Source organism: Papio anubis, chromosome 4 (assembly GCF_008728515.1).
Source record: "Papio anubis isolate 15944 chromosome 4, Panubis1.0, whole genome shotgun sequence".
Lineage (NCBI taxonomy): Eukaryota > Metazoa > Chordata > Mammalia > Primates > Cercopithecidae > Papio > Papio anubis.
The window spans coordinates 16,996,995-17,009,002 of record NC_044979.1 but is presented as its reverse complement, the minus strand read 5'-3'; the positions used below and the strand labels follow the sequence as shown (position 1 = coordinate 17,009,002).

At 39.9% G+C, this 12,008-nt stretch overlaps 1 protein-coding gene across 5 annotated transcripts in view; it reads left to right on the top strand.

Moving 5' to 3' along the window:
* Positions 1-12,008, top strand: part of AGK (acylglycerol kinase) — a 144,310-nt gene that overhangs the window by 112,714 nt on the left and 19,588 nt on the right. For all 5 annotated transcript variants that reach the window (XM_003896693.5, XM_009203987.4, XM_009203988.4 and 2 more), the window contains one exon: positions 11,254-11,333. In XM_003896693.5, coding sequence (XP_003896742.1) covers positions 11,254-11,333 — 80 coding nt within the window. The remainder of the gene's footprint in view (positions 1-11,253; positions 11,334-12,008) is intronic.

Here is a 12,008-nt window from a genome sequence, read left to right as displayed (position 1 = left end):
GGAATAGTTATGCTTAGTAAGAAAGGCATGTTAAAAGTTGAGATAGGCTGAAAACTAGGCCTCATGCCAAATAGCCAAGTTGTGAATGCAAAGGAAAAGTTCTTGAAGGAACTTAAAGTGCTACTGCACTGAGCATATGAATGATAAGAAAGTGTGGCCCGGTGCAGTGGCTCACACCTGTAATCCCAGCACTTTGGGAGGCCGAGGTGGGTAGATCACCTGACGTTGGGAGTTAGAGACCAGCCTGATCAACATGGAGAAACCCCATCTCTACTAAAAATACAAAATTAGTTGGGTGTGGTGGCGCATGCCTGTAATCTCAGGTACTTAGGAGGCTGAGGCAGGAGAATTGCTTGAACCTGGGAGGCAGAGGTTGCGGTGAGCCAAGATCGCGCCATTGCACTCCAGCCTGGGCAACAAGAGTGAAACTCCGTCTAAAAAAAAAAAGAAAGAAAGAAAGAAATTGAAGTAGCCATATTGCTGATATGGAGAAAGTTTTAGTGGTCTGGATAGAAGACCAAATCAGCCACAACATTCCCTTAAGCCACAGCCTAATCCAGGGCAAGGCCCTAACTCTCTTCATTTTTATGAAGGCTAAGTTAAGTGAAGAGGCTGCAGAAGAAACGTTTAAAGCTAACAGAGGTTGGTTCATGAGGTTTAAGGAAAGAAGCCCTCCTCCTAACATAAAGTGCAAGGTGGAGCAGCAATTAGCTGATGGAGAAGGTGCTGCAAGTTATCCAGAAGATCTAGCTAAGATGATTGACAGAGGTACCCGTACTAAACAACAGATTTTCTGTGTAGACAAAACAGCCTTTTATTGGAAGAATGTGCCATCTCAGACTTTCATAGCTAGAGACGGGAAGTCAATGGCTGGCTTCAAAGTTTGGGACAGGCTGACTCTCTTGTTAAAAACTACTGCAGCTGGTGACTTTTAAGTTCAAGCCAGTGCTCATTTACCATTCGAAAAGTCCTAGGGCCTTTAAAAATTATGCTGCATCTACTCTGCTTGTGCTGTGTAACTGGAAGAACAAATCCTGGGTGATAGCACATCTGTTTACAGCATAGTGTACTGAATATTTCAGGCCCACTGTTGAGACCCACTGCTCAGAAAAAACAATTCCTATCAAAATATTACTGCTTATTAACAAGCACCTGACCACCCGAGAGCCCTGATGGATATGTACAAGGAGATTAATGTTTTCTTGCCTGCTAACAGACATTCATCCTGCATCTCATGGATCAACAAATAATTTCAACTTTCAAGTTTTATTATGTAAGAAATAAATTGTGGACCAAAGGTCATCAATAGATGAACTACAGTCTTGGCAACAAAGTGAGACCTCATCTATAAAAAAAAAACTTTGTAAAAAATTAGACAGGCATGGTGGTGTGGGCCGATAGTCCCAGCTGTCATAGATAGTGCTTCATCTGATGTATCTGGGCAAAATAATTGAAAACCTTCTGGAAACGATTCACCATTCTAGATGGATTACAAACATTGATGATTCATGGGAGGAGGTCAACATAACAGTGTTAACAGAAGTTTGAAAGAAGTTGATTCCAACCCTCATGGATGACTTTAAGGGGTTCAAGATTTCAGTGGAGGAAGGAACTGCAGACGTAGTAGAAATAACAAGAGAACTGGAATTAGAAGTGGAACCTGAAGATGTGATTGAAATGCTGCAATCTTGTAAAATTTGAATTAAGAGTTGTTTCTTGTGGATGGGCAAAGAAAGTGATTTCTTGAGATGGAATATACTTGTGATGATGATGCCGTGAACCTTGTTGAAATGACAAAAAAGGATTTAAAATATTATGTAAACTTAGTTGACAAAGCATTGGCAGGTATTGAGAAGACTGACTCCAACTTTGGGAGAATTTCTGCTGTAAGTCACATGCTATCAAACTGCATATATCCTGCAGATAAATCTTTCATGAAAGGATGAGTCCGATATTGCAAACTTCATTGCTGTCTTACTTTGAGAAATTGTCCCATCCACCCCAACCTTCAGCAACCACCACCCTGATCAGTCAGCAGCCATCAACATAGAGGCAAGACCCTCCACAGCAAAGAGATTAGGACTTGCTGAAAGCTCAGAGAATTGTTAGCATTTTTAAATTTAGCATTTAATGTTAGCATTTTTTTAAGTTAAAGTACATGCTTTTTTTGACGTATGCTGTTGCACACTCAATAGACTAGTATAATATAAACATAACTTTTATATGCACTGGAAAACCAAAAAGTTCCTGTGACTCATTTTATTGCGATACTCACTTTATTGCAGTGGTCTGGAACCGAACCTGCAACATCTGTGAGATATATAAGAATTGCTCTCTATCTACGCTCAATATAATTGTATTGCTATTTTTAGTTCCTTTATTTTATTTATTTATTTTTTTTGAGGCAGGATCTCACTCTGTCACCGAGGCTGGAGTGCAGTGGCACGATCATAGCTCATTGCAACCTCAAACTCCTGGGCTTAAGGGATCTTCCTGCTTCAGCCTCCTAAGTAGCTAGGACTACAGACCCACACCACCATGCCTGTCTAATTTTTTACAAAGATTTTTTTGTATAAATGGGGTCTCACTTTGTTGCCCAGGCTGTAGTTCATCTATTGATGACCTTTGGTCCACAAGTAGTTCATCTACCTCATATGGTTGTCTTGAATATTAAAAGAGTTAATAAACAAATATAAAATACTTAGGATAGTGATTTTTACCTGTGTGTATGGTGGCCACCTCTTCCTCTCATGCCCTGCCAAAGGTGAAACTCTTCTCATATCTCATCACCCTATTAGAGTAGCTTGTCTTTTTTTGAATTCATGTTAGTTGGTCATCTTGCAATCTTAGCTCTCTGATAAGCTTTTTTAAAGTTATGATTTTGTAGAGTATCTGACTTTTTCTCATTTTTAGGGTGGGACAGTGTTCTTTGTACTTTCCTACATGCTAGGTGGGAATAGAATTTCCCATTTTTCTTATTAATTGTGTAACGTTTTCTTACTGATTTATACATGATGAATTATATTAGACATATATTTTTTAAAAAGACTTAGAAGCAATGATACCTAATAGCAGTAATCATATTTGGCACCCAGAAGGTGGCTTTCAATACCATTCTCAATAAAAATAACCAAGGCTCTGTGAAGGGATGGCTTTCACAGGGCAATAACAAGGCAGGAAAGTACTCAAAAGCTGATGGAGATATCACAAAAGATGTAGCCTTCAGGTGTCCTACTCGCCAATTTTGGGACTCTTTGAATATTACAAAGAACAATAATGCTGATGAATCATAATGCCTTAAAAATGAAGAATCCATGAGTTTCCAGTGATATTTCAGGATTGCCAGTTTGTAAACGCAGAAGGAATGATAGAAAATCTCCATTTTAAAAATCACCTGTGTAATAATTGATTGAGGTAGAGATCATCAGTGAATACTAAAACCATTGGATAAAGGATTGTTGGTAAACAAAGTCCACAGTCTCAAAGTATCTCAGATTACTTAATAATTTAAAAGGGAAAATAGACTTTGATAGTGGAGAAATCTAGCATATGTTACTTTAACTGAGTGATCAAACTTAGCATTGCGAATAATGGATACACTGACGTCGTCTGCCTCCTGATGTGATATATTGAGAAGGATATAACATCACCTATGTATTTTGCTGCACAAAGTATTAACTAACTGAATATAATCATGAATAATTAGACAAATCCAAATTCTAAAAACAAAAATTGGACTCATCAAAAAATGGCAATGTCATGAAATCCAAAAGAAGGTAGACAGTCTGTTAAGGATTAAGGAATACTAAAGAAATAATTAACTGCAGTACAAGAGCCTGAATTGGAAAAATGAGAAACAATGGCAATCCATAAAAGGCATTATTGGAACAATTAGAGAAATTTTAGTATAAACTATATCTTAAATATTATGTATTGATGTTAGATTTCTTGAGAGGGACAGTGGTGTTGTGGTTATGTCTGTGTGTGTTCTTGTTCTTAGGAGCTGCATGATGAAATATGTAGTGGTAAAGGGTCATGGGTCTGCAATTTATTAGCAAATTTAACATCACTGGAGAACATATACACACAGATAAAGCTAATGTGGAGGAAATGTTGGCAGTTGGTAAATCTGGGTGAAAGGTATAAATGGTGTTCATTGTACTGTTTAAAATTTGTTTTGGTTTGACACTTTTCCAAAATAACTTTGAGGGTAAGAAGGTCCAGTAGCTATTGTCAATTCTTATCAGCGTTCTCTATTAAAAAATAATTTAAGTCTTAGAAAACAGGTATTCTCACTTGGATAGTAGTTACGTAGTGACTCCTTTTTCATCTAAACTCTTATTTTTTTTCTGGAAAGAGCAAATTCCTAGGAGGGCAGAGCCGCGAAGTTAAATAACCCTATAAACGGTGAGCCCCATGTTCTTAGATTTGGCCTGAAAATGTACCAGCTACATTCAGGATGAACATCTTATATTCATTCAGGTTCCCTGATATCTATGAATGAAGGGTCCTCACTGTGTCATGATTCCAAACTTCAATCCTAAAAAGTTGCTGTTAGTCACATAGAGCTTGCTATAAGTATATTTACAATTGGCGAACCCATGAGCTTGCCTTTTATTTTCTTTTCTTCTCGTGCACTGATGTCTGGACTCGTCACCATGACCTCATTGATCATGATAAAAGTGATTTAAATTGCAGTTGATCTTTTAGCATATAATAAAGCTACCTTGTTTTCACAACATGGGATGGCTACGCTGAAATTTCAGCCTAGGAAAGGTACTACAGATTGTTATCTATGGAGATATTATTTAAAATACTGTTATTACCAGAGGAGGTGGATCAGGATACATCTCTTCATAACTGAGTGATTTATTCTTTCTTATATATGTGTTAGAAGTAATCCATCCCAGAGTATCTGAGATTTAACTGGAAATTCTTGCTGTGCTTTGATTGATTGATTGATTGATTGATTGAGATGGAGTCTCACCCTGTAACTCAGGCTGAAGTGCAGTGGTGCAGTCTTGGCTCACTGCAACCTCCACCTCCCAGGTTCAAGCCATTCTCCTGCCTCAGCCTCCTGAGTAACTGGGACTACAGGTGCGTACCACCACACCCAGCTAATTTTTGTATTTTTAGTAGAGACAGGGTTTCACCATATTGGTCAGGCTTGTCTTGAACTCCTGGCCTCATGATACACCCACCTCAGCCTCCCAAAGTGCTGGGATTACAGGCGTGAGCCACTGGGCCCGGCCTGTGCTTATATTTAAACGTCTCTTATCTCCTTTATGTTTTTCTTTGAAATATACTGATTTTGTGAATTGATGAAACCAGTATCAAATTTACCATAGGCTCTGTGTATTGATGACAACCCAGAAAGAAAACTCTGAAAATCAGTTCCTAGAAAACGTGGTACAACAGTCTCTACTCTGGTTTCTGAGGAACCCAACTAAGTTGGATACATTTTCTCTTTTTTCCTTATTTTCTGAAAATTAATTTCAGAATATGGGGAAAAAGATCATAAACAAAGCCTTGTACTATAAGCGTTATAGCTAAAGCCTGATACCACATTTTTCTTCTTTCAAAGAACAATCCAACCTTATCAAACATATGTCTGACGATTCTCCAAAGATAAAAGAAATAGTTCTTGGAAACAATAATGCCTTCTATTTAGCTTTTAGATCGTTCAATCTGTGTTCACATTTCACTTGAATCTCCCGCTCAGTGAGGAAGTTGAGGTGAGATTCGTATCCTCCTTTGACAGGTTAGGGAAAAAAGAATCCTTTGATTATGATGAGTTGTGCTGGAGATGTAACTAGAATTGAGATTTCCTTTCTCATAGTCCATTGGTTTTTCCACTTAACTACTTCGTCCAGGTGGCGTCATACTTGGCACCATTCCATGATTTTTGAAGGGCAGTTTTTCCCATATAGACATCTATAATGCCTGATACTTGACTTTAAAGTAATTACTGGGAAGGTTTATAGAATTCTTTCTAGCTTTTTCTTTTTGTTTTTTCAACTAGATTAAGACCCTCCCAACCCAGAACCAAATGAGGCATAGAGGGGAGTTCGTGGGGACTTAGAACCTTTGCCTTTTCCCTGCTTGCCATTCCTGGCTAATTACATGGACTCCTTCTTTTTAGACCCTGGCCTTGATCATTCTCTTAAGATGATGCTTGAAGCTGCTTCAGAACTCCTTTAGAACACCTTCTACTTACTTTATCTAGGATCCCTGAAATTTCCAGATTAGGCATCTATCGAGTTTATAGGACTTGCTTTCTTTTCGGTGTTCTTTAAGCATTTATTCCAACCTGCTCACTCCATTATTTTCTTCCATAAACCCTAGGCCATTTTCTCCCAGGGATTTACTCTTTCTAGAGAAGTCTGTGAATTGGGGCAGCACATCTCCTTGGCCGTGAAGATCTGCCTGTGTGCTTGTTTTTCTTTTTGTCTTTGTTTACTGACCCAACCATCTCAAAATTTGACTGCCTACCCAGATCTTTAGTGGGTTAAGATATAGTGGGACTTTATCTATTATTGGCTTCTACTTTCTCCATCTGACCTTGCTTACTTTTTCTGTGTTCATGTGTACCCCAACAGGGACTAGTCTCTCCATGGCTGGTCCTCAGGCCTCTTCTGAATCCTGACAGTCCTCTGCCCATCTGGAATACTAATTATTCTCTAGATCTGCTCACACATATTCTGCCTTGCTTGCCCATTTCCTGTTGTCCAGAGCCATTCTCACCTTTTGCTAGGACACAGCACTCCACATCAGTGGAACTTTGGGGTCACAAGGTTTTTTATTTAATTCTAACGGAATGTTCCTAAAAATTCTTCCCCCAAGATGAAGAAAGAGAAAACAGGGTTAGAGGATCAGTCGGCAACCCTCAGTACTTAGCACTTCTTCCTCACACTGCATGCTTTAGAACAGGATTTACCAAGAAATATTAATTATACAAAAATGTCCTCCCAAAGAAGGGTTGCACAGTTGACAACTTAGGAAAGCTGTATATTGTGCCTCCTCCTTTGGAAATGTGTAATGTACATTAACATAGTAAAGACTCGAAGAAGAACTGCAGTAAACGTAACTTGCTTCAAACCAAATAAGTTCGGTATTTTCCAATTTATTTCACCATGGAATCTTCTGTCATCATCAGCAGCAGCAGCATCCTCCTCAGACATAATACTTGTTAACATGTTATGAAACATTTGGGGAAATGATGCTATAGATATATACTGTTATTTCTCTCCCTTAGACTAGAATCACTTTCTTCTCTCCTTTATCTTCTTTCCAGTTCTTTCCAACCTCCTTTAATCTAGGTACCTTGTTTTTTAATTGCCGGCCAAATAGTGCAAAGTTTGCAGTTAGATAGGAGGAATAAGTTTTGAGATCTGTTGCACAGCAGGGTGACTATAGTTGATAATAATGTACATTTAAACATAACTAAGAGAATAAACTTCAAATGTCTCACCACAAAAAAGGATAAGTAAATGAGGTGATGAATATTTAATTAGCTTGATTTAATCATCCCACATTGCATACACATGTCAATCACATTGTACCCCATAAACATATACAAGTGTGATTTATCAATTAAAAATAATAATAATTTATGTTTTGTTTTAAAATTTATATTTTCCTTGACCATCCATCTCCTTAGCTTCCCCCCCCACATTGCGCAGTTGTACCTACTTCCATGATACTCAATAGGTATCTCAATATAAATCAGAAGCCTGGTATATGGAAACTTACCACACTATTATACTTACTTAGCAATTTTGTTAAGGTGAAGGCATTAAGTGGGATTTAATTCAGACAATATTTAGATTCAGTTCTAGATGACAGAATTAAGAGGGACACTTACAAGATAATGAGGCTATAAAATCATGGCGGAACAACGGAAAGACTAGACATTTAGCTTGGAGAGCATAAAGGCTAGGGAGGGAAGGTAAGCACTTCGAGGCAGGGAGTGTGTTAGTGTGTTCACCTGTGTGTCTGCAATTCCCAGCACCATGCTTGGCTGAGTAGGGGTTCCGTCAATACTGAGTGGATGAGTGAAAACATATCTGTCTTCAGATACATGAGAGGTGACGTTTGTGAAATTCCAGTGAGGGTAGGGATATTTTTGGCTCACGTAAAAGCTTTATGAGGTTATTCTGTCACCTCATTTTATGATATATTTAATCATATTTAATTTTAAAATTTTATGCATTTATTATAAATTTTATTTACTGTTGGCCACTCACTGCTAGCAGGTGAGGATACAGTGGTCATAGCCCCTTTATACACTCACAGAAGATAATGTAGAGAAGGTTGTTTTAGTATTAAGCAAAAGATGACCTTGTTTTCAGAGGTAGAAGCCAATGTTCAAAAGTTAAGTGACTTGCCCGGGATCACTTAGGTATTCTGTGAGGATTCTCACTTCAAAACAATTGGTTTACGTTATTATACCATTTTATAAATCTTTAATGGTCAGCATGTAACATTCCTAAGAAATAATACAGTCTTTAAATGATCACTTATACTTTGATAAAATCATCACTTATTTCACCCCAAAATTCTAGAGTCATCTTTTGACTCCCCCATTCAGGCAGGAAGTCATGTTGGTTCTATCTTCAAAATATATCAAAAATCAAGCATTTCTTCTTGCCTCTGTTCTTACCACTCTGGTCCCAGCTGCCTTCATCTTTTGTCTGGATCATTCCAGGAGTCCTCTAACTCTTATCATTCCCTCTGCCCTTGCCTCCCTACAATCTGTTGTCAGCACAACAGCCAGTGTGTGGTCAGGAGTTAGAGCATGTCACTTCTCTGCCCAGAGCCCATCAACAGCTTCCCATCTCTGAATAACACCGAAGTCATTCAAAGTCCTTCAAGGCCAAACACAGTCCAGTCCCTGTGACCTCTCTGGCCTCATTTGGATTTCTCATGTACTTCAGGTCTCTGTTCAAATGTTACTGTATCATTGATATCCTCCATCACCTCCTCATGTTAGTAAGCAATCCTGGGCATGGTGGTTCACACCTGTAAGCCCAGCACTTTGGGAGGCTGAGGCAGGTGGATCATCTGAGGTCAGGAGTTGGAGACCATCCTGGTCAACAGGGTGAAACCCGTCTCTACTAAAGAATATAAATTAAGCAGAAGCGTGGGTGGCGTGCACCTGTAATCCCAGGTACTCAGGAGGCTGAGGCAGGAGAATCAAAGCACTGAGCCTGGAGGCGGAGGTTACAGTGAGCGAATCACCCCACTGTACTCCAGCCTGGGGGCAAATTAATTCTGTTTTAAAAAAAAAAAAAGGCGAGGCGGTGGCTCAAGCCTGTAATCCCAGCACTTTGGGAGGGGCTGAGATGGCCGGATCCTTGAGGTCAGGAGATGAGACCATCCTGGCCTAACATGTGAAACCCGTCTCTACTAAAAAAAAAATACAAAAAACTAGCCTTGGTGGTGAAGCCTGCGAGTAGCTACTTTCGGGAGGCTGAGGCAGGAAGAATGGCGTAAGCCGGGGCCCGGAGCTTGCAGTGAGCTGAGATCAGCCACTGCACTCAGCCCTGGTGGAAACAGAAACCAAGACTCCGTCTCAAAAATAAAAATAAAATAAATTTAAAAATTAAAAAAAAGCAAAATAAAAAAGTCCTCCTTCCCCTCAATGTCTTTGGGCTGTTTTTTTATCCCACTCTCTCTGCTTCCTACTGTTTCTAGCTACTTTATTGTTGGTACATAAAGGAATGATTAGAGAAAAATCTTTTTCCTTACCATCCCCTCTTGGTTGCTGATGCCCCTGTGCTGGCTGTCTTATGGGTTCATGTGTGAATTCTTTGGGATTCCTCCCCATGGCATACATAGTTTTCTGATGTTAGAGATCTGTTCTAGCTCTACCTTTTTCAACTTCCTGCAGAGAGCATCCAGGCTTTGCTCTCTCCACAGCTTCTGACTGCTTGGATACTATCATCCCTGGGCTAGGCTCTTAGATGGGATACTGTCAAGATGACTCAAAGGCCTGTTATCTTCCACAGTATCCACTGGGCACCCAGAAAACTAATATGTCCTTGCTGTACCAGCCAGTGAGTTGCTGCACGTTCTCCTTTTTTCTCTGCCATTTCTCTCTGGTTCCCTTGTCCCTTGCTAAAGCAGGTACAGAGAGTGAAAATGCAAGTCTACTGCACCTGCAGATCCTCGACAAAGGGATGAGAGGCCAGCGTCCTTCCCTTGCAGGCTTCTTTTATTGTGTTTGATTCTCCTAGAAATCTCTTTGATTCTCCTAGTCATTCCAAAGCAAATGATTTGCTTTTGGCATAGTGGAAAAGGGAGTGAAAGTGGCGTTGGGGGAAGCGCTCTTTCCCTTGCGGAGAAGACAGCACGCTTTCTCTTGGCAGCGACTTGCACTGCCAAGGATTTACCTCCAGTTGCTACTCTTCTGCTTGCACTGGCTGTGGTGGGAATCAAGCTGGTTCTGCCCGCTTTTAGCAACTTCTGTGGAGTCTTCTGTAGCATTTGGTGGCTCCTAGAGTGTGGGGCACTGGGTTCCTGTCAATTTTCAGCTCTTAGACTTTAGATGAAATTCTGAGCTACAGGAAAAATTCCATTTAGAATCCTGGTACCTAGATTATTGATAATTTTTAAGGAAGATTCAGGGTGGAGTATAAACTCTTAGGGACATTGGCTGTATTGTGTATTTTTTCTATATGTTGCTTAATTCACTGATTTATTAGAAATTCACTGATTATAATATGCAGTATTTGGCCATAAAACATTGGACTAACTCCAAATCACTTTTTATTTTGACTTTTTCTAGCACATATTTGACTGTATTTTCAGATATTCAGGTGAAACATTCTAGAGTACCAGGATTCTGATCTGACTTGAGAGCTCTTGATCCTATAAGGAAAATGCAGGCTTAAGTTATCTTTGCCTTGGACAAGTACAGGAAAGAAATTCTAGCTGACCTGACTACTGATTGGTTCAAGAAGTAACATAGTTAGTACTCCCAAATTTACAGTCCAAAGTATGACAGTATGTTCCCCTGCCAGCAGATTCATGAGACCTGATGTGTAAAACTTCCCTTCATTTACAGTGTGGCTTATTCAAGTATTTTTACTGAGCACTCACAGGGTTAATGTCTTTAATGTTTGAGCAGACTTTTTAGAATTTTGGTTTGATGAAAAGTAGGCCATGAACATTTGTTGAGTACTCACATGTAAAGAGTTCCAAGTGACTGATTGTAATCATGAATTTAAATGAAATGTGTTTAACTTCCAGGGTGAAAAGGAACAGCCTGTGTTTGCAATGACCGGCCTCCGATGGGGATCTTTCAGAGATGCTGGCGTCAAAGTTAGCAAGTAAAGGATTACTATATTGATGTGTGATGTTTTTTTAAAAAAATCTTATTCTGTCCCTGCCTTTCAGGTTTTAACTCACAGAGATCTTCTGGGAATAAATTTGGTGGGCCTTGAGGTTGAATTATGTGTGAATAATGGAGGTAGGAACAATCAGGTAGAGGTTTATGTCCTACATGCAGAAAGGCTGGGGAAGGTTGCAGCTTCCTCAACACTAGCTGGGCAGTAGCTGAAGAGGAGAAGAGTATGTCTCTATTTTTAGGCACAATATTTGAGCATAGGTTAGGCTCAAGCTAGGCTGTAGGGAGAACTGGATTGCCAGTCATTCTGCAGCTGCTTAGCTGGCTACCAAGTGGAAGGGACTGCCTGGGCTACAGCCTTATGGCGCTGTTGCAGTCGGACAACTTTTCCTGAGAGGTATGTTTGTGAAGGCCTCGCAGATTGGAAGACCACAGGCCGCTGCTCTTAGAGGAGGAAGAAAGGCGGCGCCTGGCTGTGCCGTGAGGTGGGAGAAACAGGCCTGTTGAGGAGCTGATGAGAGGGCCAGCACTGGGTTTTCATGGGAATTGACTTATTTTTGGAGAATCCATTGTGTACGGTGAAACTCTTGGCTTGGAGAGAGGGTGTGTTGTGTTCCATCTGCTGTGGAGAGGTAAAGTTAGGCAAGGGCTTGCTGAG